The sequence below is a fragment of the Mytilinidion resinicola genome, assembly GCF_010093595.1.
Source record: "Mytilinidion resinicola strain CBS 304.34 unplaced genomic scaffold BDZ99scaffold_1, whole genome shotgun sequence".
In the NCBI taxonomy this organism is placed as follows: Eukaryota; Fungi; Ascomycota; class Dothideomycetes; order Mytilinidiales; family Mytilinidiaceae; genus Mytilinidion; species Mytilinidion resinicola.
Window position 1 is genome coordinate 752879 of NW_022985437.1, and position 25100 is coordinate 777978.

The 25100-nt window shown below is 51.1% G+C and overlaps 12 protein-coding genes and 1 non-coding gene across 13 annotated transcripts; 6 read left to right on the forward strand and 7 right to left on the reverse strand.

The window, feature by feature from the left end:
* Positions 1 to 207: 207 nt before the first annotated feature.
* BDZ99DRAFT_404321 (ribosomal protein S7e) lies at positions 208 to 1132 on the forward strand (the record flags this gene model as incomplete). The annotated part of the gene is made up of 3 exons (XM_033716391.1): positions 208 to 369; positions 535 to 617; positions 670 to 1132. The coding sequence occupies 3 exons, from the start codon at positions 208 to 210 to the stop codon at positions 1034 to 1036; spliced, it is 612 nt and encodes a 203-aa protein (XP_033583970.1). The 3' UTR covers positions 1037 to 1132.
* Positions 1111 to 2307, reverse strand: BDZ99DRAFT_456808 (glutathione S-transferase). Its single transcript, XM_033718536.1, has 3 exons — positions 2222 to 2307; positions 1713 to 2175; positions 1111 to 1623 (listed from the first exon to the last, which is right to left on the reverse strand). Exons 2-3 carry the CDS (start codon positions 2134 to 2136, stop codon positions 1268 to 1270), a joined length of 780 nt encoding a protein of 259 aa, XP_033583971.1. The 5' UTR covers positions 2137 to 2175; positions 2222 to 2307; the 3' UTR covers positions 1111 to 1267.
* A 162-nt stretch (positions 2308 to 2469) lies between these two features.
* BDZ99DRAFT_470076 (uncharacterized protein) lies at positions 2470 to 4478 on the forward strand (the record flags this gene model as incomplete). Its single annotated transcript, XM_033721607.1, has 7 exons — positions 2470 to 2556; positions 2613 to 2732; positions 2785 to 2856; positions 2918 to 3199; positions 3254 to 3266; positions 3568 to 4364; positions 4419 to 4478. 7 exons carry the CDS (start codon positions 2470 to 2472, stop codon positions 4476 to 4478), a joined length of 1431 nt encoding a protein of 476 aa, XP_033583972.1.
* Positions 4479 to 4756: 278 nt separating this feature from the next.
* On the reverse strand, positions 4757 to 7029 carry BDZ99DRAFT_456812 (uncharacterized protein). The gene has a single exon (XM_033718537.1). The coding sequence runs from the start codon at positions 6816 to 6818 to the stop codon at positions 5025 to 5027; it is 1794 nt and encodes a 597-aa protein (XP_033583973.1). The 5' UTR covers positions 6819 to 7029; the 3' UTR covers positions 4757 to 5024.
* Positions 7030 to 10257: 3228 nt separating this feature from the next.
* BDZ99DRAFT_344411 (uncharacterized protein) lies at positions 10258 to 10893 on the reverse strand (the record flags this gene model as incomplete). The annotated part of the gene is made up of 1 exon (XM_033714421.1): positions 10258 to 10893. A coding segment is annotated over one exon (636 nt), but the record flags the coding sequence as incomplete, so codon positions are not given.
* A 1923-nt stretch (positions 10894 to 12816) lies between these two features.
* Positions 12817 to 13986, forward strand: BDZ99DRAFT_430792 (uncharacterized protein; the record flags this gene model as incomplete). The annotated part of the gene is made up of 4 exons (XM_033717262.1): positions 12817 to 13084; positions 13136 to 13267; positions 13322 to 13452; positions 13533 to 13986. The coding sequence occupies 4 exons, from the start codon at positions 12817 to 12819 to the stop codon at positions 13887 to 13889; spliced, it is 888 nt and encodes a 295-aa protein (XP_033583975.1). The 3' UTR covers positions 13890 to 13986.
* Positions 13987 to 14037: 51 nt separating this feature from the next.
* Positions 14038 to 15074, forward strand: BDZ99DRAFT_7202 (uncharacterized protein). Its single transcript, XM_033728848.1, has one exon. It carries the CDS (start codon positions 14148 to 14150, stop codon positions 14754 to 14756), a length of 609 nt encoding a protein of 202 aa, XP_033583976.1. The 5' UTR covers positions 14038 to 14147; the 3' UTR covers positions 14757 to 15074.
* Positions 15075 to 15688: 614 nt separating this feature from the next.
* Positions 15689 to 16835, reverse strand: BDZ99DRAFT_456815 (glycolipid transfer protein). Its single transcript, XM_033718538.1, has 3 exons — positions 16577 to 16835; positions 16304 to 16481; positions 15689 to 16249 (listed from the first exon to the last, which is right to left on the reverse strand). Exons 1-3 carry the CDS (start codon positions 16719 to 16721, stop codon positions 15955 to 15957), a joined length of 618 nt encoding a protein of 205 aa, XP_033583977.1. The 5' UTR covers positions 16722 to 16835; the 3' UTR covers positions 15689 to 15954.
* Positions 16836 to 16932: 97 nt separating this feature from the next.
* Positions 16933 to 18201, reverse strand: BDZ99DRAFT_456816 (glycoside hydrolase). Its single transcript, XM_033718539.1, has one exon. It carries the CDS (start codon positions 18162 to 18164, stop codon positions 17046 to 17048), a length of 1119 nt encoding a protein of 372 aa, XP_033583978.1. The 5' UTR covers positions 18165 to 18201; the 3' UTR covers positions 16933 to 17045.
* A 1452-nt stretch (positions 18202 to 19653) lies between these two features.
* BDZ99DRAFT_529138 (tartrate dehydrogenase/decarboxylase) lies at positions 19654 to 21180 on the forward strand (the record flags this gene model as incomplete). Its single annotated transcript, XM_033726397.1, has 2 exons — positions 19654 to 20241; positions 20312 to 21180. Exons 1-2 carry the CDS (start codon positions 19977 to 19979, stop codon positions 21178 to 21180), a joined length of 1134 nt encoding a protein of 377 aa, XP_033583979.1. The 5' UTR covers positions 19654 to 19976.
* A 148-nt stretch (positions 21181 to 21328) lies between these two features.
* Positions 21329 to 21820, reverse strand: BDZ99DRAFT_370619 (LexA/Signal peptidase; the record flags this gene model as incomplete). Its single annotated transcript, XM_033714814.1, has 2 exons — positions 21329 to 21511; positions 21575 to 21820. Coding segments are annotated over 2 exons (429 nt in total), but the record flags the coding sequence as incomplete, so codon positions are not given.
* Positions 21821 to 22584: 764 nt separating this feature from the next.
* BDZ99DRAFT_t2 lies at positions 22585 to 22672 on the forward strand. Its single transcript has one exon. It is a non-coding gene; the product is annotated as a tRNA-Cys (tRNA).
* A 304-nt stretch (positions 22673 to 22976) lies between these two features.
* BDZ99DRAFT_404353 (isocitrate dehydrogenase subunit 2 mitochondrial precursor) lies at positions 22977 to 24702 on the reverse strand. The gene is made up of 6 exons (XM_033716392.1): positions 24518 to 24702; positions 24351 to 24422; positions 24173 to 24259; positions 23999 to 24121; positions 23230 to 23949; positions 22977 to 23176 (listed from the first exon to the last, which is right to left on the reverse strand). The coding sequence occupies exons 1-6, from the start codon at positions 24608 to 24610 to the stop codon at positions 23102 to 23104; spliced, it is 1170 nt and encodes a 389-aa protein (XP_033583981.1). The 5' UTR covers positions 24611 to 24702; the 3' UTR covers positions 22977 to 23101.
* Positions 24703 to 25100: the final 398 nt, after the last annotated feature.

A 25100-nucleotide genomic window follows, 5' to 3' on the forward strand; every position in this document is an offset into this window, starting at 1 on the left:
TATGGAAAGGACGTTTCTGATTTAATAGTCGGACCCGCAACGCGTTGTGCCGAACGAGGAGGTGGGAGGAACATTGAGGAGGTTGAATACCTTGGCACGAGCTATCCAGATCCGGAATAGCGCATCTCGCTAAAATATATCCACTCCACAGCGGTCTTTGTTGGAAAAACAACCGCGACATCGCCAATTCTCGACACCACCGCCATCATGTCGTCGCCCTCGTTGAACAAGATCGCGGCCAACAGCCCGTCCAAGACGAAGCCCTCCGAGATCGAGACCAGCATCGCCAATGCTCTCTACGACCTCGAGACCAACATCCCGGACATGAAGAGCTCGCTGCGACCTCTGCAGTTCGTCTCTGCTCGCGAGGTAAGATGAACCACTACCTTCAGCAGTAGGAAACATCCTTCCAATCGATCCAATGCGCCGCCGGCGTCAGAAACCGCGGCGTTGCGGACGGCGGGGGTCAGGTTGAATATCGAAGAGGCGGTGGGCACTGGGCAGCTTCAGCACGCTGACACCAGGATTCTTTAGATCGAGGTTGGCCACGGCAGGAAGGCGATTGTCATCTTCGTCCCTGTTCCCCTTCTCCAGGGCTGGCACAAGTCTCAGCAGCGGTACGTATTTGCCCGAATCAATTTGCGTCAGCGCTTGACTGACCTCCAACAGCCTCACCCGCGAGCTCGAGAAGAAGTTCTCCGACCGTCACGTCCTGATCATCGCCTCCCGCCGCATCCTTCCCCGACCCAAGCGCTCCAACCGCTCGCGCACTACTCAGACGCAGAAGCGCCCACGTTCGCGAACTTTGACCGCCGTCCACGACGCCATCCTCCACGACCTCGTCTACCCCGTCGAGATCGTCGGCAAGCGCATCCGCACCCGCGAAGACGGCAGCAAGATCCTCAAGATTGTGCTCGACGAGAAGGAACGTGGTGGTGTTGACTACAGGCTGGATACCTACTCGGAGGTCTACAAGCGCTTGACTGGCAAGGGCGTCAACTTCGAGTTCCCCCAGAGTGCTCCTTCAGACTATTAGATGGGCATTGGACGGTGTGCAAGTTAGGGCGGGAGCAATGTGTTCGGCATAAAAGCAACTCGGCACAAAATCAATTGTGCCACAATACCAAGACACTCCAGACTCTTCATATTTGTTTGATTATGTGCAACTGTGATGTCCTTTTGATCTACTTACATCTTTCGAAAGTAAGAATTCTCCAAAATCATTACCTTCCATCGCAGCACTTCGTTATATCTTGCCCAAAGTTCATTATTGCCTATCTAGCTCGGGATAATGACGGAAAATGCCCTGGCCGTAAGGCAGCCTCCTCTCGCTGGCTAAATATCTCTTGAGATGTTCTTGCTCCTCTACCGCTGGGTAAAACGTATCAAACAGCAGGGGATAATCCGGTTTCCGCGCTTCGATCTCTTTTGGAAAAGCATGCTGCAGTCCATTCAGAACATGCCACAGGGTCGTATCAGCATACGTCAGCTTCTCCCCGACCAAATGTTTGCCCTGTCCAGCCTTCTCGTTACTCTTCAGCACGCGCTCGAAGAACGAAAAGAACTTTGGAATGCGGATTTCGCGCACGTTCTTTGCTTTCTTGAGGGCCTCTTCCTTCTGGTCTGGGCGATGTCAGCAATGCGGGGTTACCTCTACTCACACGAGCTAACTCTAGCTCATGTGAGGATTGCTCATGTTGTAGACAGCCTACCCTCGTAATAAAGTATGTTCGCAATGGGGTGGTGCGTGTCGTGGGCTTCATTGTTGAGATCCAGCGCCGTCAGGGCGTATGCATTGACAGCCCATTTGTCCCCCTCCTCGCTGCCTGCCAGTCCCAGCTTCTCTCCTAGATATAGCAGGATGTTCGGTGTCTGGTAGAGCACCAGCTCGGCACCATCTTTGCCCTCTCCAGCCACCTTCAACAGCGGAGGGGCAAAGGCTGGGTTTGTGTCGGAGTTGAGTGCGTCCATGACAGGGCCATGGTCAGGCTTGGGTCCATTGCATATGTCGGTGTAGGGCGTCGCGGTAGCTTCGAGCACGAGACGGACGAACTCGCCACGGCCGGGGAGCGTAGGCCAGTAAACGAGGGTGTATGGAGGCGTCGTGCGGGCTTTCTTGGCTGAGGGCTCAGACATGGTGGTGGTGTAGAGGGCGCAGGATGGTGGACGCGTGTTCTAGACATTGTCAACCCTGTTCCTCTTCAATGGCAGCTGTATTTACCGAATGTCTTAGTAATCGTGTCGCAAGTGAAGGAGAAAGAGTTCGATGCCCCATCAGGACCTAAAAGGCCATCTATTCCATCATGCTGAGAGGGGCACTAAAAGATCGTTGACAGGGATCTGCCGTGGGCCTGTGCACTTAAATCAACCGTTGTTTTTGAGCTGTCTGACTGCCTCCAGCCCGCTTTCTACATCAAACCCACGCCCACTTTGGCCTGGGCTTCACTACTTACCATCTTTTTACCCAGCATGAACGGGTACATCGACAGCAGCGCTGTATTGGCCCAGGTGGAGGGCTTCAAGAAGTCTGACAGCCAACGTGAATCCCTGCTATTGGTATGCCTCACTCTATAAATTTTCCGCTGTACGCTACAGGCTAACACCCGCTACAGACACTTATTAAACAATTCGAAGACCTGAAGGAGAAGTATGAGGAGAAGTGCGACGACCACGAGAATGAGAGACAGTCCCGTAGGAGATTACAACGCAGCTGCGACGATATGAAGGCACAGGTACGTGTCTGTCCGCTCAGATATTTGTTGGACTATGCTAATTCACTGAAAGCTCACCTCTGCGAGACAAACTATGGATTCGAGCCCCTTCGTTCTAGTACTCATAGATGGAGACGGTGTAATCGTGAGTGCCCTTCACACAACGCACAACTCCCTCTAGAAACTGATATTTCTCCCTTTCCTAGTTCCAAGACATGCTCCTCAGCGCCGCACGCGAGGGCGGTAGCGATGCCGCCCATCGACTAAACACTGCAATCCGATCCCATATACTTAGTATGTACGAAAATGCTGGCCAATGGGCGATTATGGTACAGATCTTTGCGAACTTCGATGGCCTCTCCCACAAGCTAGCTTCACTCAATATCATAAAGCACCCGTCCGAGTTGAACGCGTTTGCGCAGTCGTTCAACCTCAACCAACCGCTGTTCAGCTTTTTGGACGTAGGTAGAGGCAAGGAGAGAGCCGATGTACGTGTCTACCTGGGAACCAATTAATACTCAGCCGCGCTAATAATTTCACAGCATAAGATCAAAGGTACGACTATCAACCTTCCTTCCTTTTATTCTTTTATTTCCAATTACGCGATACTGCGGAAGCTACAGGGTGTGACGATTTGGTCATATACTGGCTGGATTTATCTAGAGCAGCTTTGTTCTCACGTCGTACACAAGCTGTCCCAACCGTCTCCTTTACTCGATTCATCGCATTTCCACTTAGTATCATATCATTCTACCTGTTCTAGACGCGGTTCCCTTTCCTCGAGTCCTTCCCACAATTGCGATCCACGGGTCGAGAACCGCGCTATCACGTGACGGTTTACTAATTTTCTTCCCAGAGACTTTACGAGTGTTCATCGCGAACCCTTCTTGCAAACATATATTGTTCGCTGGATGCCACGATTACGGATATCTACCAAATCTGGAGCCGTACAAGCATGATCAAGCCATGGCATCCCGAATCACACTGGTGGAATCTACCCAGGCCCAGTCTATTTTCTCCGGTCTAAACATGAAGATGATCAGGTTTGATGATATCTTCCGGTCCACTCCTCTACCAGAGCGGCCATTTATGCCGATGCAACCGCTTATCAGCTCACTCCCGCCCTCCCAACCAAGCCCCGTAGCTACGGCGCCGGCACCACCGCCTGTTCGTGCACCTGTTATTGCGCAGCCTCAGCCTGTTGCTAAGAGCCCAACTCCTCTTGAAGAATCCACTTGGGCAAGCGTCGGAAAGACTGGTATCACCGAGAAGAAAATATCTATTGCATCAAACAAAACGCCTCGGAGATACATCGTGTTCAACGCAGACGGCGAACGACTCGATCTTCCAATTGCAAAGGCGGATCGTGCGTCGCAGGACAGTCTCCACAAACGCATCAACAAAGGAAAAGTCTGCAACGACTACCATCTCAAGGGCAAATGCGAGAACATTGGCTGTCCTTACTCACACGCACCCCGACTTACGCAAATGGAGACGCTTGTGCTGCGGAACAAAGCTCGCGGACTCTCGTGTGTCCAGGGCAGCGACTGTTTCGACTTTAATTGTTATTTTGGACATATTTGTTCTAACTACTACTGTGACGGAGGCCCTCAATGCTACTTCGGTCACAGGCACAAGGATCAGATGGATACTGTAGGGCAACCTCCATTCATGCAGTATCCTGACAAAAAACTAATTGAGTAATAGACACCTGCCAAGAAGTATTACGAAGATGGAACAGAGGAGACTGTAGCTTACCCGGGCTAGTGAATACGTGCTGGACTTATGGAGTTCACAGATTACGACTTTGCTTGATTCCACGAAGTGGGCGATGGTTGCGCTGGGCGAATTTGGTATAACCTCTTAACATAACTTAGCGACGAGGAGATTACGTTAATGAAACCTGTACTTAGCTTTCATAATAACTACCAGGCTTCTCCTTCACATTCACATCTCCCGTGCTGCATGTGTCGTTGACGTGGGACTAACTCACTGCTGACCCATCACGTGAGCATACATTTGGTGAAACACGGTCAGAATTCAATATTTTGTGAGATAGAATTCAAGTATCTCCATATATATCTCCAACCCTTAAATATAATCCAAATCCACCTTTCCATATACCCGTAACGCTCCCCCCGCTAAATATCACATATATCAAACATCCCCCAGCCAGTCCCCATATTCCTTTAGTATTCCGAAATAGTATCAAACGTCCATCCCATATGCAAGTATTTCATCTCCGAAATCCACATGTTATACACAACTTCTTAGATACCATCCCCATCAAAATTCTCCCCGTCTCAACTATTGTTACGACCCCATCCCACCCCCCTCATCCAAAACATCTCCCGTCCCGATCTGCGGCCCACCGAACCCCCACCCATCGCCCACAAAAACGCCGTCGTCGCCCAGTGTTGGCGGCTCCATGTTGAATGGCATGAACCACGCCATGCTCTGGTCGGGGAAGAAGCCACTGCCCATGCCGCCGGTATTCGGCATACCCCCGAGATCTAGATTCCAGAGATCGGGGGCAGAGGACCCAGCGAAGGTTGAGAGGTCGAGGGGGAGGAGCGGGTTCGCGGTCGCGGCATGGCTCATGAGGCCGATATTTTCGGCATGAGACTGGGGTTGCGGCTGGCCCGGGATTTGAGAGAACGGCGCCGGGAAGGAGGCGTTGGCGGGGTTGGACGCGTAGTACGCCGGGTCGAAATTCTCGACGACGTCTGGCTGGAGGTGCATTTGGTGGAGGTCTTGCGGTGGGTGTTGAAGGGCCGTTTGCTGTGATGGTGATGGTTGGGGTTGGAGCCGAGCAGTTGCGTCGATAGAGGGAGGTGCGTCGTCCTTTGTGGATATATTTTGTTTCTTCTTTTTCGCCATTTTGCGCTGATGTTCTGCTCGAGATGGTGGCGAAAGGCTTGCGAAGAACTCTTCGACGCTTTGGAGGTCGGATTTTTGGCCGAGGACTGCGTCGGTGCCCGGTTCTCTCTTGGCCTTGGTAGCTGGGTCTTCGTAATCGGTGTTGGAGACGCCATGAGGATATCGATCAAACCAGTCGCCGTATTGAAAGATTTGTTCCTGGGGTACTTTGCCGTTGCCCGCGGAAGATCCACGCAAGACTGCATCAGCGTGTTGCCGGTATAAGTCTTTCAAGTTCTCCGCAATGTAATGAAACATGCCCCAATACTTCTTCATTTTGGTCAGATACTTGACGTTGCAAGCCAAGTATTTCTTCGATTGCGCTTCCAGTTGTGGGTTTTTGCTGAACACCCCTCGAATGTGAATAGTGCTTGAGAAGAAGGCAGAATAACCAACAAACGGAGCGACGACGTTGTAGTCCTCAGACGCGCTGATCACAATAGACATTTGCTCCGCGGCTTCTAGGGCATTACGTGCGGCCTTGGCGAGGAATTCCTGCGGAATATCATTCGGAGTATGAGCTCCCGATTCCGTCAAATGAGAGGTTCTACCCAGTTTGCGGATGTTGTCCCCATTCGCAGACGAAGACGGCCGAGCGAACCGATTCAGGAAAAGAACGCTCTGGTAGTAGAGGATATGCATGTATAGGAGCTGGTTTGCAGACCCCTCAATGGCGTGGCTCTTCAGATTCTCTTCGTTATGAACTAGGGACTCCGGTAACGTTTCCTTGAATTTCCGAAGTCGGTCCTTGATGCAATTGAAAGTGGACTTGGGATCCCACGTAGGTATCGTCTCCCTTTCTATCCCGCCAAGGTTCAGGTATTTGATTAGCTCGCCCCATATGGCGACCAAGCGAATCAAGTATGCCATTACTCCCATATTTGCCTTCGCGTCCAACAGCTGTTCCGAATTTGACGTAGAAACCCCGCCATCTAGAGCTTCAGTAGATGCTGGGATTTCGTCAATGTACAATTGCTCTCTAACGGGCAACTGAACTTGAATGAACTGTTCATTGACGAACAGTGGGCGCTCTGTGCCAGATGAGTTGAATCGATCCATGAGGAAGCACGCCCACATTGTTCTTCTTCGTATTTCTCGATCAATGAAGCTGAGCTTTTTGCGTTCTCCGTTCTCGCCACCCAGTGGGTCGTAATCGAGGTCCCTATGAAGTTGCAAGGCATAGGCCATTCTTTGCGCCATCCCCCCAAACATCCAACTTCGGCCTCCTTGGCACGTTCCAAACTCATGTAGCCCAAGTAAGAGATACACTATCAGGATGGTAATATTCGGGGCGTCATATCGTTTGAGGGCTATTTCGCGGGCCTTCTTGGCCCACTCTTCGCCTCGAAGAAATGCAGGCTCCGTTCGAAGCTGTGGATGGGTCGAGAATCTCGCGGAAATAGCACATATTGCTAATATTAAAACTGGAGGGACGTTCCCAGAAGCTAACCTGCGCATAAAGCTGGGTTTGTGAAGAAGAGGGTAGCTCTGGCCGTATACAAAGTCAAAATAGACTTCTGCGAGATGTTCTTGCATCTCTTTTGATGGTAGGCTTTCTACTCCTTCGGTAAGGAGCTTACTTTCCTCCGTAGTCCGTGCTCTTGATGTTGCCGTCGCATTCTCTTCGACTTGCTTTGAGGCACCCGATTTTGACCAGTCATCCAGGTCATTACCAAATGCTTCGTCCGCCGCCCGTTTCTTAGCAACTGAAGGCTTTGGAACGATGCCGGGGAGAGGTGGTTTGACGACTGACCTGCCCATTACTGGGACAGATCCAGCGTTTTCCTTTGGGATCAGCTTTATCACCCGATCTTCCATTCTCTTAAGTCGTTTGTCCAGCATGGCCATATAGTCGGTCCTCGGCGCAGCTTTGCGAGTGGTAACTTTGTAGACGCAAGGTATGCGTGATCGCAAACAGTGTCTGCAAGCAGGTTTCTCACCAGAGCATCGAATCTTCTTCCTTCGACAAGCAATGCAAGCCAATGGAAGCCGTTTCCGCTCCTTGCCCGCTTTGGTCTTCATTTCGCTCCACGGAGGTGGCCCCAGATTGCCGTCCTTATCCTTTACTGAGCCTTCGCCTCCGTCTCCGCTGACACTCCCATCAGCTTTGGTCCCCATCGTATCGTTCATTGTGTCCCCAACTCCCATCACGCCTAGCCCAACGCCACTCTCTGGACTTGTATTTGGGTCCAAACCATCTCTTTGCTGACTGAAGTCTCCGATGGTGCTAGTGCTCAGTCGGTGCTGTAGGCCAGATGCAACAGAGCCTGGGCCTTCGCCGAAATTCGAGACAGGTGTGCGGTGTTGGGTGAAAGAGTGGCTCTTCGTCGCCGGGGACGGTATTTGGGCCCGGTCATATGAAGCACCGAATGGCTGATAGTCGCGCGATCCGTTTGCGAAAGCCATGGGAACATCGGAATACGTTGGCACGAGAGTAGGGTTGGGAGGCATAGAGGGCGACTGTGAAGCCGAGAGCGCACTCTCCATGTGCTGAAGCCGCGTATTAGACGCGACGTAACTGTTCAGACCAAGGGGATCTTCAGGCGATTGATCTGTGAGGTTGTTGTCCGGCAACGGATGTGGATAGTTCGCCATCGACGCCGTTGAGGCAGGCCTCACATCCCCACCAACGCTCAGGACAATTGCTAGCTAACACAAGGGTATAGATAAACGGGTGTTTGATTGGAATAGTAGCGTCGCGGAGCAGCGTATATCATGTCGGGTGCTGCTCAGTTGCCAGCATCGCCGTAGATCCGAGCGAAGGGTTTTCCTCGCGCAGTGGCGATGCGCGCGAGCTATACAGCCAGCCCAGCAACGAGGCGTGAAAGCAAGGTTGGCGCAATCGGGGGTCCGGAGCAGCCAGTTATTGTCCTGTTATTCGTGTGCAAGGGGAAGAGGCTGAAAAGCGGTCAAGGCGGCGTTCGGACGAGAGGTCTTTTCGGTGAATGGCGAGGAGGGGCAAAGGCAGAGCTTCGAGGCCGGAAGCTGACGCAATAGGCGCGGTATGGGCATAGACGAGCGCGCAGGTAGAAATTCGAGTGAATGGAAGGAGGGTGACGTTGTGTCTGGCGGGAGTGCTGGTCGCAATAGCAGCATTCGATGCGCGCAGTGATCTGAAGCACACAAAGCCGCCGAGGTTCTCCATTCTTGGGCCAAAGTAGTGCTGTTCGCAGGCCACGATGCGCCCACTGCAAAGGCCAGAACTTGCACCACAGGCGCCGAATTAGTCAGGGCTCCCCCCGCATGTTCTGCACCTCGTTTCTACCCGCAACACCCATCGCGACGCCCAAGGCCCTGCACGCCCGTGACGCCCTGGCCGCGGCTTCCAGGCAGGGAGTCACTGCGTCAATGGCATGCACCTGAGGGCATGATAGCACAGTCGCACCATCCACGTTCACCTCACTGCCTCCAAGCGCCTCGCACCGCTTGGAGCGTGCACATCAGCCACCAGGGGACAACTCCTCACAGATGCAGTCATTGTACGAAATCGCCGTGCGAACTCGGACATCCTTCGGGCGTCCAATCTGCGGAACAAATGACAGCGAAGATCGTGTAATTTGCTCGCCTGGGAGGCCATCCATCCCGCGTCGGCGACCATGGACGATGCGCCTTCAGCCATTTCCCATGTGCCCATCCAGCTTGAAGTCCGAGACGGCCTTTTAACTCTGCATTGACGGGTGTTCCATGCTGTGTACCAGGGCCCTGGTCGCCCAGTGCCAACCCTATTCGCCTGCGGCACGGCGATGACTGCCTCCACTGCGGCAGACCGTTCGCGATCGTCACAATTCATGGACAAGAGCTTAGAGTTTCGTGATACGCCCGGCGTGGGGGCCGGAGCACGATTAGGTTATTAGGCTGGCAATGGGATTGGAGATAAGTACCACAGGTACGTGTTGTTCCTGGGCATGACCCTGTTTGGGGCTGGACAGACTACGTACACACTTCACCGTTGCGCCGTTGGCTCGTCCATGTACCATGCGTGCAAGACAGCCAAGGCATGTTTGACCTTTTTGTATAGGGTTACGTAGTGTTCATGCATACTTGATGGCTAGATCACTAATACTTTTGCACTGTCAGGCGTCATAATATAATTGCCCTGCAGAGGAAGTCACTGTGAGATAGCAGGTGAACACTGATGAGTAGCTTCTTAGACACATCGAACATTCCACGACAATAGAATGGAACCATTTCGTCGTTGATCCAGATAAAACAGCCTCTTGCAACTACATACTCATAATATAAAGAATGACTAGGAGGACACTCCAGCTCATCTCAGCGTCCTACAACTGCACATCTCCAACTAGCTCTCTGCTTCAGTCTTTTGTCCAATCCACCCACCGTTCGCAAGCTTGACCTGGTGGCAACATGTCAGCAGTGGTACCCATCTTCGCTGGTAGCTATGCAAACAAGCCTACCGCGCCTGTATTACTCACGACGTCAACGCGTCTCAAGAGGCATTATGCTCTGCATTGGTAGTGGCAGCCTCTTCGGCTTTCTTGTATTTCGCGTAGCTCGAGTAAATTCCATAAGGCCCGTAGGTGCCGTAGCCATCCTGAATATGAGGCTTGCCGGCTTCATCCCGCTTCTGGTTCTGCACTGTGCCATCTATAGCTTTCGAGTAGCTCCCATACGATTGATATGGACGATAGGAACCGTAGTAGCTAAATGTAGTTTCGGTCTTAGGAGTGGCGCTATCGTCGCGCTTCTTGTTTTGTGCAGCTTCTTCCGCTGCAGATCGATACGATCCGTATGAGGTATACGGCCTGTAACTGCCGTAGTAGCCGAATGTTGTTTCAGTCTTGGCGTTGTCGGCATCGTTGCGCTTCTGATTTTGGACGCCCTCTTCCGCTTCTGACATTCCAGTTTCGGGAGTGGCTATGTTACCGCGCTTTTCATTCTGCGCTGCACCCTCCGTAGCCTTCGAGTAGCTTCCATACCATGTGTATGGGCGATAAGACCCGTAGACGCCAAATGTCGCTTCTGTTTTGGCAGTAGCCATATCATCGCGCTTCTTGCTCTGAGCAGCTTCTTCCGCTGCATCTCGATACGATCCGTATGAGGCGTACGGCCTGTAGCTACCGTAGTAGCCGAACGTTGCTTCAGTCTCGGGATTGTCCGCATTGCTGCGCTTTTGGGACTGCTGCGTGGTGGCAGTATTTTCCGCGGATGAGCTGTAATGATCATAAGACTTGTATATTTGATATGGTCGGTAGCCGGTGTAAGTGCCATACTCAGTGAAGGTGGCTGCCTCTTCTGGAGTAGGGATAATTCTCCATGCTCGCGGATCAGCTTCTCTTTTCAATGGATTGATGAGGCGCCCGTTAGCAATTGGAGCAGCGATGACGGCCGTCGAGGCACCAATCACCAAGGCGGCGAGGAGGTCTCGGGTGAGATGCATGACAAGACTTGAGGAAATTGCGTTCTCTGAAACGATTGAAGAAATGAAGTGAGCGAAAGGCCACAGGCTCTGAGGAAGAAATTCGGGCTGGGAGAGCCACATTTAAATGGAATATACATCTTCTAGAGACAGAGTTCGATGAGACAATCGGCGATACGAATACCGACATGACACAGGCATAGACTTTGGAACTCCATGAGCCCAGTGTGTCGTATGGTGCTAGTCGAGTAGATGTCGAATTACAGCTCGCCGAATGCTTTTCGAGCTTCGCGTGATTCCAGTGTTGTTCCACCATTGGGCCACGCTAGGAGGCACCTTTTAGCAATCAAAAGAGGCAAAGTAATACCTCATAATAGACCTAGGATTATCAAGGACGTCGGGAAGTCGGTATAACTTATTGGACGAATGATTGTGAAACTGTAAATGAAGACTTGGCATACGCGGGTAGGGTCCGTGGCTATCCTAAGAAACCTTTTCCCATTGGCGAAATACGATATAGACGTCTGACTTCACGCCACGATACTCAACATATCGGCGACAAGACGTTCCACGGCGCAATTGGAGAGATGCGGTGAGGATGCTGTGCTGCGAAGGATGGCCATGTGTTGAGCCTACGAGCAACGACAGGCGGATCTGGAATAGTGGCTGTCAAGCTGTGGTCTAGAATCAAGTTGCTGCGAGAACCCGAGTTATCCGTGACGACTTGCCCTACAAGGATGGAGGCGTAGCGCTTTCCTTTCGAGGAAGCGTCAAAGAAATCGATGAAGAAACAAAGGGGAAGGGTTGATGAGAAGTTCGGCATAGGATAGTCAGCCGCACCAATCGGACTCCAGATTTTCCGGTCCGATGGTATCTTTGGTACCTCTTCGTTTGCGCCAGCAACGCATCTGTTGGAACTACATAGCACTGTGATTCCGGTAGTGGACTCCTGACATCGGGATCCCGCAGCCATGTACCTGTCAACCCACAAAATCCCAGGGGGCCACGCAGGGCCCGGGAGAGCCGCGTGATGTTGTCTGCCTTCACTGCTCAGCCTGGACGGGGAACCATGTTGTCCATGTACTACTGCCGTTTGCAGACGGCCGAATGTTCTCCCCGGCTTCTGCGGCATCGAAGGTATATCGTAGGTATATCAGAGGGCTGTTATTAATCAAGAAGTCAGACGTTTCGCACAGCCTACGGTATGGTGAAGGAGGTACGGTCCTTAGTCTGTACATACAAACCCCCACTATTCTACCCGCTCCTAATTGCTAGGTACCATCTCCTAGAGTCACTGAGTCAGGTAACGAGTCATTTAAGAGCTTCAAACTTCTATGTAAGATTCTGCTGCGACGGAACTGACATGCCGGCTACTGTTTGGGACAGTTCATCAATACGCCACAAGCAATCCTGAAGAAACACAGGGTTCAGTATGAGGCACAGCAGCTGGCAAGTGATTTTGAATCTAGATGATGATAATCTGGGAATTTAACTGCTTCGAAGCTGTGTACTATTGCACTCTTCACTGAGTCTAGCAAACCTCAAAGGTCAGCCTACAGAAATGGCGTGCTACACGGATGGTTGCAGGAGCCGAGAGAATGTCATCCATTTGATGATCTACTGAACGACATTTGCGCTAATCTGTGTAATCGAACTAACAATTACCTAATTTTGCTTCGACTTATGTTCAAAAATTCTCAGTAAAGCTCAACAGGTGCCTTCCTCCCTTCAATTTATCTAACACAGCGTCACCCTTCACTCTCTACTTCATTCTTGATATCCATGCGAGCTTTGATGTAAATGCTCACTATGTTTGGCCAACTCGTGAGAAGTTCTATCAGGTTCACACCAGTCTCTCAGAAAGAAGACAACGAGGCCCTGCTTCCGTGTCCTTCTTGTAGCGCCTCCTCTGAAATCAAACGATCACCACATCAACCTTCTGCAACTTGGTACTTCTTGAAGACGTATGCCCCTCTGGTCCTCCTAACGACTGCGTCGGGTCTCTTAGGGATATGGTTGGGCAATAATTGGGTTTTGAACCCCGACAAATTTTGCATTTGGCACACTTCCCAGTATTGTACGTCTTGTTGCCTTTGATCTGGACCAAGAGCTGATACCTTGCGTATAGCTCCTATAGTTGAAGACGTGGACCTTCATTATGAAACGATTCGCTTCAACGGTTCTTTGCTCAAAGCAAACATTTTCAGGGGCGCCGCGAGCCCCGAGGTCGATGCAGCATGGGAGTCACTGGGGGTCAACTGTAGGTACCAAGCAGAGATCCCCAACAGTCAAAAATACTGAAACTTATCCTCAGACCGTGCCATGGTGGTTCCAGCAGATCAAGCAACTCAATCCGGCATCCTTCCGGATCAAGTGAAAGTCAGCCAACGATACGGGGGCGGGTTTCCTGCCAATGTAGAAGGTTTGCATCACTTGCACTGCTTGGTAAGTCATTACTCACGCAACATAACCAATACTTGTGCTCAAGGCGTTGCTGGTCATGGTTTCTAATCATTCTGCTGTAGAACCTGCTCCGTAAAGCGCTGACATGGAACTACGACTACTACCATGAACAAGGCGAGGGGCCATTCACGAATTCAGACTACGTGATCCGTTATCATACCACACACTGCCTAGACATCCTCCGCCAACAGCTCATGTGTACCGTTGATGTTGGTGTCCTGGGACAGATCTGGTATCATCCCGAAGGCAATCCCATAGAGCCGTTTGTCGACTTCCATACGAAACACAAATGCCGGAACTTCGAGGCGGTAAGGGCATGGGCGGAGAAGCATCAGTTGCCTCCTGAAGAGAAAGTCGATATGCAGCATTTCTATGAATTGCCGAAAGAGGGAGACAGGATTGTTTCTGAGATTCCATGATACTAGCGTCGAAGGGATGCCCAGAATGAAATTCTCCATAGCTGAATCATTGCTCTCTACAATACGTATCTAAGAATCTGATCCTCTGTTATACCTCCCAAAGGACCACATCAACTTCTCGTGAAGGGGGTTCGTATCACGTGATCTCGCGGAATAGATTTCGCCAAGAAGAATCCAGTCACCTCAAATCTTCAACCGTCGAACTTCCCTGAAGACGACACCATTCACTTAGGCTTCGACAACTCGCAGTACCTCGACATGACTACCTCTGCTGCGGCATCGCTTCCTACACCATCTCCTCTCACGAAATTCTTCTCTTCCAATCCCACTAGTGACCCCCTCCAAACCCTAGCCCTCCAGATCCAGCACAACCTCACTCATCAACACGCCTGGACCGCAACACGCCTCCACACACACTCTACAATCACAAACGCTCCTCTCCCGCGCCCGTTACTATCGGGCTTGCCCCCGCTGCGGCTATATACCCATCCAGATGAGCAAGTTCAATTGCTGAAAGAGGCGGAAGCGAGGAGGAAAGCCGGGAGGACGAAGCAAGCCGAGAAGCACACCGATGCCCAGGAGGAGAAAGACGAAGCAGAACCTGAAGGATTGGACGTGCATGCCGAACCGGAGCGCGAATGGGTATTACCAATGCGGTTGAGCGAGCGGTGGAGCTTGAAGAGGTTGGCGGAGGTGTTCGACGCGATCGAGCTTACTCCTCCACCTGGTACTGAACACGAGGCGGGTGAGGAGAAGGAGAGCAAATGGAGAACAGCTAAGAGGGTGGTGTTGGCGACGGTCGATTCGGATAGCACGGTGGTTTATTATATCGTGCATGATGGGGTTGTGAAACCGAGGCAGAATTAAAGAGTTGGAGACAAAGAGTCCTGTTCACGCGCCCTTATGCCTCCAAAGTCACTGGGCGCTTCCCAATTATCGCTCCCTTTGCGTCTTCAAGGATTGACCGCAAAGAAGGTATGGTAACGCTCGGCTTCTATGAGTGGTAGAGAACGCCTATGTGTTCCTAAGGAACTGGGTGCTTTCCCCGTAGGCTGTCTGTAGACCCAGAGTACTTTTTCAAGGAAAGAGGCCGAAATTGGTATCGGATGTAACAGCTCACGCTAAATAGGTGGCCCTCAATTGGCGAGAGAAGATGCCAAAGACCACACCTTTCAATCCCTGAAGCATACAGAGAATGATGAAACACAAATCTGAAATTATGGCTCAAAAGGGTAGGTCCGTTCTTTCGATCTTAAAGTCAGAAGATTGGCACTAAGTAACAACGTCACCGTATCTCCGTTGAATCAGTGAGTACAAATAAATCAAGTCCTGTTCCGATACCAGAGTCAAACACGAGACTCTTGCTAAATCCTCGGTCTATTTGGGTACATTTCGTCTATATTACAATACATCCAGTCGAGTGCGGTACCTCCGGACTCTGCTCTATTCCGTGACGATGTATTGCTTGCATGCATAGTGTACCTCTTAACATACAGTCAGTATTCAAAGAAATCTTTCTATGCGGTCGCCTCCACCTATATATGCAGCTCTGCCATGATTGACTAATGGTGAGTTAATCAGACGCTTTACTACCACGCTGGGCGGGAAAAAGGTGGCGCACTCAGAGTCCTCTTCTGGGTGTACATCTGTCTGCCAGTGCTTGGAGTGCTTCAACGACATTTAAAATCGTCCAAGGTAAAGAGCTTCCATCACGCTCAAATTTCTGTGAATGCATTGAGGCAACCCAAGCAGTGGCATACAGGTGTACACACTCACCGCGCGGCTTGTTTAAACTCGGAGTGCCACTGTTTTCATGCTCTGCGCGACTACCAAGGGTCAAGACTATACGTCTCTCCCATCATCATTTTGCAACATCCTTTTCGCAAGAGCGTCCCTCTGTAAGAGTGTTGTATTCATAGTATTGTGCACATCAGGCTCATGAACGCTAAATAATGACCACTCGACTACTCCACCCCACCCCTACGCAGCAAGCATGCCAACCATCATGTATATATCACTACTACACCCACCCAGTCCATGACATAACCACCATCTCATCCGCACTCTACCACTTCGCCTCCTTCCGTGCCAAGAACTCCTTCAACACAGTCACAACCTTCTCCAGGGCCTCTAGCCACGGCACAAGCGCCGCCTGCACTTTATCCTGATCCGCGCCCAGTTTGGCATAGAAGTTATCTCGGTAGGGCGTCGCGCTCATGGCGGCGTTGAAGACGGGCTTGATGAGGAAGGAGTGGTGCGGCTTGAGGGTGTTGGAGTAGGCGGAGCGGAAGGAGGCGGAGAGTTCTTCCGACGTGTCGTTTAGGTTGGCACGGAGGGCTTGAGCGGTGAAGTCGAGGCCGCTGGCGATAGTGTTAGTGATGATTGGTAGGGGGGAGAGAAGCGGGGGAGCGTACCGGACTAGCCATAGGAGCCCCTCGGTCGCTGTGTGCTTCTTCCCCTTCAGCTCATTCAGGACGAGGTCTTGGAGGGTCTCGGATACAGCGGGAGCGGCGAGTTGGCGGTCGCGGATCTTCTTGACGTTGCCTAGCATGTCGTTCTTGACGGGAGTGAAGGCTATGGAGCCCAGGACGTCTGGGGGAAAGAGGGCAGATTAGCATTTGAACCCAATCTAGCTATGCAGACTTTGATGTAGCCTCATAGAAGCATCCAGAATTATTAGAACCTACCAAATAGTGTAGTCAAGCTCTCCGCAGCCTCGAGGAACTCTGTGGTGGGAACAGCATTGTCCTTCCCCGACTCGACTGGGACATCGACGAAGCTCTTCTTGAGCGTGTCGAAGAAAGTTCCATTGGGAGGGTAGGCAGCGGCCATGATTGCTATGCTCAGCTCAATTGTTCAGCTTTGAGGTTCTAAGGGTAAGATTGAGGATTCGTGGAGCTTGGAGGTGACGGGACGAAGCTCCCTTCAAGGTTGGAAAGCGGTGTGCGAGGGGCTGGCAGCGGGGCCGTTTCTGGGCAGGGGCCAGATGCGTCAGCTAGCGGACCATGTGTAAATATAGATACCAGTGAACGTGTGGAGAATACACTGTCATTACTCTATATGAAGTTCCTTCCAACTCCTTGCTAATATAAATGGTATCAAATGCGCTGTGTTCGCTCATGAAAATCAGAAATCACCCCAGAACCCGCTCCATCCTCATGCAAAAAAGCGAATCGCGCGCTTCTTCCCCTTTGGCAATACCAACAGCCCACTCACGCTCTCTAGTGTTGTCATTTTGTCACCGAATCCCACACTATCACTGAAATCTCCAGCCATTGTGTTTGCGGCGGGCGTCAGGATCGACGCGACCGTGTCCGCAGTTTCTGGTAATATGGCAGCGGTTTTCGCGAGGAGACTGGCGAGAACAGCCTTGAAGCTCTGCTGATCCAGGTCGCAGTTGTTGCCTTTTTCGCAGAAGGGCTCGTAGAGGTTTCCGTTGAGGGTGAAGGTGTCTTTGATGTGCCCCAGGAAGCCATTGACACGATCGACCCACTTGTGGTCGCCGGTCTGAGACGCCATGACTGCGGAGCCGTACATGACCGTTGCGATGTTGTAACTCCATTCGTTGTGATTGACATCAATGCAACCTGATCCCTTGGAGTCATCCGTTCCATCGAAAACCGCGAATGTCTGCACGTCGATCAGACCAACACTGACGAGCCAGTCATACGCCGCGTCGGCAATTTCGGAAGCTGCCTGGTCCTTGTTGTAGAGGGCGAGGCGGGCAGCTAGCTCGAAGTAACCGGCCGTCGCAATGGTAGACTTGTAGTCGTAGCCGTTTTCGTTAGGGTTGATTTTCCACTTCATGCCCCCCTTGCAGCGAGTTGTGTCCCACCGGCCTTTCTGCTCATTGTAGACATTCGTTGCGAAATCAACCCACTTCGGTTGTCCAGCAGGCGGGTCGGAAATCTTATATTCAGCAGCCGACATGGCGAGGCGTCCCCACCAAGCTTGGTCGTCATTTGCAACACCAACACCTTGCATCATGAAGTCGTTGGCGGAAGTTGCTTGTGAAAGTATGCCTGCCAAAACAATGTGCTCGTAAGAGGCGTCACCGGTGTTGTGCTGATACGAGACGAGAGCGCTCAAGGAATTTGCGGACTCCCACCAATATGCTGGCGCAGGAAGCAGGCCAGCGGGACACATAGATGCCAATGATCTGGCGAAATCTGCTGAGCCGGTCTTGATGGAGGGGGAACTCGTGGCATCGAGGGAAAAGGAAGTGGCCTTGCAAGCTAGGGCTGCAAGGACGAGTGTGAGAGATTGGGTCCACATAATGAGGATGTTGTCGACTAGTGGATAAGAGGACGTAATGAACTTCGACAAAAGTACAAGAGAATACAATAGCTGTAATCAAGAGAAGAAGACGAAAACAAAAAGAGCAATAGAGATTAGGATATAAGGGTCTAGGCTACGTTCCGATTGTTGTGGATCCATGAGCGGAATGCGGTTCCATCGAAACCTTTATAGAACCTCAACTTCACCATTGGGGCTGAGAGCTGTTGAGGCCGGCTCTGTCTAGGCGACAGAATCAATGATATTCTGCACTTACTGGCTTGGAGGGATAGGAAAGTGCAGTGGCCCAAGCCTCATCTGAGTCGTATCCAGATATCGTGAGGCCTGATCTGACAACCGCAGCACCAGCCTACATGCGGCGCAGAGAGTATTCAGACCACTAGAAGACTAGAAAGAGATATCAAGATCGTCTGTCCGAGGCAGTGATCGTTCGAACTAATCAAACAAGCATGATAGTCCTCTTCTGCTAGTAAGGGATGGGGCAGCTGGTAGCCTATCAGAAGCTTAGAGCCCGAAGGACCCATGTGATGAAGAAAGGATACAGTGCTGTGTATGGATAGAATTAAGCACGATGTGCGAGATACCACATGTTCGGGCCGTGTTAGAGCGTGGTGGTGGCAGGGCTGATGCTAAAATAGGATCTTAGGGCGTCCTATCTCAGTAGTCCGTCATTCGGAGACTTACCGGCGTGAAATCTCGCCGTACGCCGTATGAGAATAGACGAGGAGGATTGCAGCGAGGGATGTAGTAGACGGGAGCTTTCGGAAAAGAGGCGCGGTGATGTGGCCGTGCTGCTAGCGTGGAGGCTGGATAGATGGCGAGCGTGGAGCCAATGGGACGAAAGAACAGCCTTGCATAGCCCTATAAGGCCAGTACTACGCCGACCAACTATTGGACGGACGCCAGATAAAGGCAAGTAAGATATGTGCGTTGCTAAGATTTAGGCGTCCTGCCGTTGTTGCGGCGCTCACCCACGGCTCCCCACGCTTGATCAAGTCGCCGCTCGATAACGAAGCACTGCCCGACTTCAGGAATCCGCTATACGTCTGCGTTGTAAGACCTGGGCGGCTTGTCTTTCCGCCCCATATACCTGCATGCTCCTCGGATGGAAGAAAGGTAGGAAGCTGACGTCTCTTGAAACTGAAGAAAAGAGACGCATGAAGAGGAAACGAAGAGGTAACCATTGTAATAGACAAAGATGTTCTGCTTTTTTTCGTCTTGCCTTTGTGTTACGCTAAAGACGTATTGGTCTTCGTCCTCGACGGTCTCTATCAAGGAGCTTCATACCGGCCCCGAGTGGTCTCTGCTGAAAATAGGTAGGTGTGAGTTGACGAAGAGAGTGACAGAAGGCTTTCATGGCTGGACAAGTCTAGCTCATTAACTCTTTACTAACTCAAGCCATCACACCGCCCATCCCAACGGCTCAAAAGGGTATGAACACCTCCAAACTGACGCTGTCAAAACTTCCCACTCCGGCAGGTCGCGAAGTGGGGTCGAGAATTTGAAGCCCCGCACTGGTCACAACTCACTAGCACAGCTAACTACTCAGTTGCCGTCACGTCGCGCAGTTCCCTGCAAAAGCACGCCAGAATGGATAGATAGCAAGAGCTCTCCGCTGCTCCAGCCGGGCTTCTCTCCGCCGAGTACCGAGATATATAAACCCGTTCGTCGACCACTGATTGCTGATCGAACGGCCAATTTCGGCATTGAGACACCACCACCTGATAATATACTCACTCATCCGCTCCTGTGAAACAGCTGTTTGCGTCTCAAAGACTATTTTTGGCCGTCATGTCTCCCTCCACAATCCGCACCAAGTCCCGCGTTTTCAAGATCGTTACTATACCCGGAGACGGCATCGGCGTCGACATCACAGAAGCCGCAGTTGCGGTCCTCCAGAAGCTCGCCGTAGTATCCGGGACCTTCGAGTTTGAGTTTACTGAAAAGGACTGGAGCAGCAAGAAATATCAGGAAAGAGGCTACTACATGCCGGAGGATGGATTAGATCAGCTGAAGAAGTTCGATGCCATTTATTTTGGAGCTGTTGGGTGGCCTGGTAAGTAAACGGCCCACCTTTGTTGCTATTTGTAGACATATTGAGGGGGAAACATGTGTACTATGTCAAGTACGAATTGCTGATTTGGGCCCGCGAACAGATGTCCCAGATCATATTTCCCTCTGGGGCCTCATCCTTCCTATCCGAAATGCCCTCGGCCAATACGTGAACGTCCGTCCAACTCGCGTCCTGCGAGGCATAACATCGCCATTGAAGGACTGTGGTCCTGGCGACCTCGACTGGGTTATCGTCAGAGAAAACTCTGAGGGCGAATACGCTGGTCATGGCGGAACAACGCACGGCGCCTTTTCCCACGCTGTAGCTACCGAAGTCTCTATCTTCACACGCGTGGGCATCGAGAGGATATTCCGCTTCGCCTTCGAGACTGCCAGGTCGCGCCCCAGAAAGAAGCTGACCATGGTGACGAAGAGCAATGCGCAAAGACACGGCATGGTGCTTTGGGACAAGATCTTCACCGAAATAACCAAGGAGTATCCAGATGTTGAGACAGACAAGATGCTTGTCGACGCGATGACCGTGAGGATGACCTTGCATCCCAAAACGCTTGACACAATTGTCGCGACCAATTTGCATGCAGACATCCTCTCTGATCTTGCGGCTGCACTGTCTGGTAGCATTGGTATTGCGCCCTCGAGCAACCTAGATCCCATGAGGGAGTTCCCAAGTATGTTCGAGCCAATTCACGGCTCAGCGCCCGATATCGCGGGGAAGGGTATCGCGAACCCAATTGGCGCATTTTGGAGTGCGGCAGAGATGGTAAGATGGCTGGGATTCACCGAAGCTGCAGACGGGTTAATGGCAGCCATTGAGAATGTGACAGAGGCTGGAATCAAGACAAAAGATCTGGCAGGGGCGAGCGACACACAAACTGTAACAGAGGCCGTATGCAAGGAGATTGAGAAGGTTTTGCAGAAGTAGAACTCGGTGTATATAGAATCGGCGTAGCACTCACAAGGCCTTCTAAATCTTCATAGTCTTTTGGCAAACGTGAAGTCCCGGGTATAACCCTCGTGTCTCCCTTCTGAAGCTTCTTCATCGGAATGTCCTCTGGGAAGATGAGATTCCTCATGATATACAGAGCTTTCCCATCTACCATAGCTTTCGAGATTGGCCCAAAGTCGTTGCTATCCTGGCTTGCCGTCCAATTGTCGCCCTCCACCCAAATGTGATTATGCGGCACCACGATCTTGACACTTCCATCTGGACATTTCACAGCCCCATCATACATCCCACTGCCTCCGATGTAGTTCTTGCGTGGACCATATCCCCCGTATCCTCCTTCGGTCGCTGTAGCTCTGTCCCGGGGTATCACAGTATCGCCTTCTAAAGCTATAATCCTCTTGATGGATATTTCTTCCGGGTTATGTGGCTTCCAAAAGGTCACAACATCGCCTCGCTTTAGGTTTTGTCGAGGCAAGCCGCGCCAGAGCAAGACGCGGTCGTGAATGCCTGCGCTTCTTGACTTCGGAGAGAGAGTAGGCGCCATGCTGGGACCTTTGACGGCGGTAGTGCTGAGAACGTTGTCTGTGAATAGATAGAAGACTGAGACGCCGACGAACATCCGGTAGGCCGTCTTGTAGTATGACATGTTGACGTGAAACAGCCGTGGTAGCTGTCAATTCGTGAATTGGATTCGAGATGCTTTGCGAGCTCCAAGCTTCGTTCAATCGTTCAAGAGCCTGTTCTTTCGCCTCGTGCGGTAGCGTACATAGCCCCTGCAAATCACCGTACGAGCGCGCACGGCCTCTACTCTGGTTCTGTTCTATTGACGCAGCGTACGAGTAGCTCAATATCACGACGATATCACGATAGACACCGTACGTCGATTTCCGTTGTTGCAGTGCCAAGCCCTCATACAAATTTGGGTTGTACGCTGGCCAAAGTGAAATTCTGCACTCCCCCTCAATTTCAGGATACAATCCGCACAATATGCTTACCTCAGCATAAGAAGTCCACCACCCTCCCCTTATTATAACTAACCTTTATATAATACTTGCCATATAATATTAATTAGCAGTCTTCTTTCTGCTCCAGCCCTGAAAAGGACATAACTTTTTTTAAATATACCACTTTCAACTTTGGGCTTGTACTATCAACAGAACATGCAGCGTACAAGATGGCCTCAATTATGATTACAAAGCAACGTGAATCTACGGAATATAGGGCTTGGCAATTGCCCCATCATACGGCTGCTTGGCGTTGATGTACGCACTGATGTACGCAATGTTCTCTTATCCCAAAACTAAACACACCAAATTCTATTTACGCTTTTGAAGTTGAGCATACTATATATATTTATATTTTGGTACGCAGCATACAAATGGGCGTATAACTCAGCGGTAGAGTGTAAGATTGCAGTTTACTAGTAATTACTATCTTAGCGTCCTCGGTTCGATCCCGAGTACGCCCTAAAAAATTTGCTTTATTTTTTTTAAATCCCTTACGCATCCTTATAGGGAGATGCTACCGTACGAGGCAGCTCCAAGGGTCTCGGAATTTCCCCTTATGTAATCGGGAAATCACCTGACTCTTTCTTCAGTTTATCTGATAACTACTTGTCCTCGTTTAGACAGCTAGAGTAACCTTTTTATTTCCAAAATATTGGGAAATGGTAGCGGAAAGTAGTATGGTTCCAGAAATCGTGGAGAGACCATTCCTTTTAGCATCGTCAACAAAGCACACAGGATATCACAAAAAGGAGTTTCTAAAAAGTACTATCACATTGCAGGGTGTATAATACAGCATCTACAGGAGCCTACATATGCACATCGCACCTGGTCTCATTCCCGTTGGTACGACCCAATGAAAATGCAAAGAATCGCACTCTAAAAAGACAAATCTACTTCATAGCCTTAACCACTGCTTCGGCGTATTCATGTGTTTTAGCCTTGCCGCCAAGGTCTCCAGTGATGGTCTACTTGTGGGTTAGATTCATGTTTTCCAAAGTGATGATGGAAGTTCACATACCTTGCCTTCTGCTAGGACCTTGAAGATAGCAGTCTGGATTTTGTCTGCATACTGGTTGAGGCCCATGTGTTGCAACATCATGATACTACTTAGCAGCAGAGCGGTTGGGTTGGCAAGGCCCTTTCCAGCGATATCCGGTGCGGAACCGTGCACGGCTTCGAAGATGGAGCATTCGTCGCCGATGTTACCAGAGGGGGTCAGACCAAGACCACCGATCAGACCAGCACACAGATCGGACAGAATATCTCCGTACAGGTTGGGCATGACGAGAACTTTATCGTTGTAAGGGGTGGGATCCGTGACCATCTTCAGGCAGGTGTTATCCAGGAGCTCAGCGTCGAATTCGATCTTGGGGTAGTCCTTGGCCAGATCACGGGCGGTGCTGAGGAAAAGACCATCGGACATTTTCATGATGGTGGCCTTGTGGACAGCTCGCACCTTCTTTCGGCCAACATCTTCAGCATACTGGAACGCGAACTTGAGAACGCGCTCGGAGGCGTCCTTGGTGATGAGCTTGATGCTCTGTACGACACCATCCACAACAACGTGCTCGATGCCGGAGTATTCTCCCTCTGTGTTCTCTCGGATCAACACGGTATCCACGCCATCGTATGGTGTCTTGTATCCAGCGATTGACTTGCAGGGACGGACGTTGGCGAAGAGGTTGAATGTTCGTCGCAGGGTGAGATTCAGAGAGACATGGCCCTTGCCGATGGGGGTCTGTGAGGTGTCAGCGAAGCCACGGAAGAGATGGCAGGGCCATTAATACCGCTAGAGGTCCTTTTAGAGCTACGTAGTTCTTCGTGACACTCTCAATGGCCTCGTCTGGGATCACGGTCTTTCCGTCCTTGAGAGTTGGTGTGACGTCCACTGATTCCCACTTGATAGGCACCTTCGACCATTAGCTGCTGTGTGAACTTTCGCGTGTTGAATTTGTCCTTACTCCTGCGGCAGAAAAGATATCCTTTACTGATTGTGAGATCTCAGGCCCAATTCCGTCTCCCTCGATAAGCGTCACGGTGAATTTGCCCTGTATATCCATAGCCTTGTCAGTCATGGTTTGGGCCAGCAACATATTATCGTCGCAATCCGCCCGAGAGTGTTCGCCTGGTTTGGCTTACGTCGTTGCCTTTGGTGCCCTTGAACTTTGCGACTTTGTCTTCCGCGGCGACAGCGTAGAATCGCGATTGGGACTACAATTGAACATATAGTCAGAAACAGTTCAATTTGAATGGAAGCATATGGCAGCGGAAGCTCAATGCCGGTCGCTGAAGTCCGCAGGACTAACCTGTGGAAGTGCCGGTATCCATCGCTGGGTGGCTGGGCTGGCGCGACGTAGGCATTGCCTCGCGGGCGCAGCAAAAGAACGGCAGGCCAACATGTCGAAGACGATACCAGCAGAGGGTAGAAGAAGTGCAGCAATGCGAGGTTGCTGCAGCGAGAATTGGGGGCGGCGAGAGGAGTGGGGAGAAGATGTGAAGCACTCGTAAAAGCAAAGCTCTGTAGATCGACGGCGCCAAGGCCTAACGACGATTTAATCGCGACGTGGGTCCATGCCCTGTTGCTGCATGCATTCAACCAGGAGGTTTGGCATTACGTCCTTGGTGAAGAACATGTGAACTATTTGTTAGTATACACATGGAAACAAATTCCTCAATCGTTGGCTTTATGTTTGATTGTGAATATCAAGAATCTATATGTACACTTGCCTAGTCCCGCTAGAGGTCCTCTAGTAGGTACAAAGGGTACGTTATGAAAGAATATGAAACGACAATTTCGACAAGACTCATTGCTTCGGGGGTACCTCAGATGGTGCTAGACTACCACTTTATGTTCACCGGAGCCTGTGAAGGGAGGCTAGATTGAAGCTG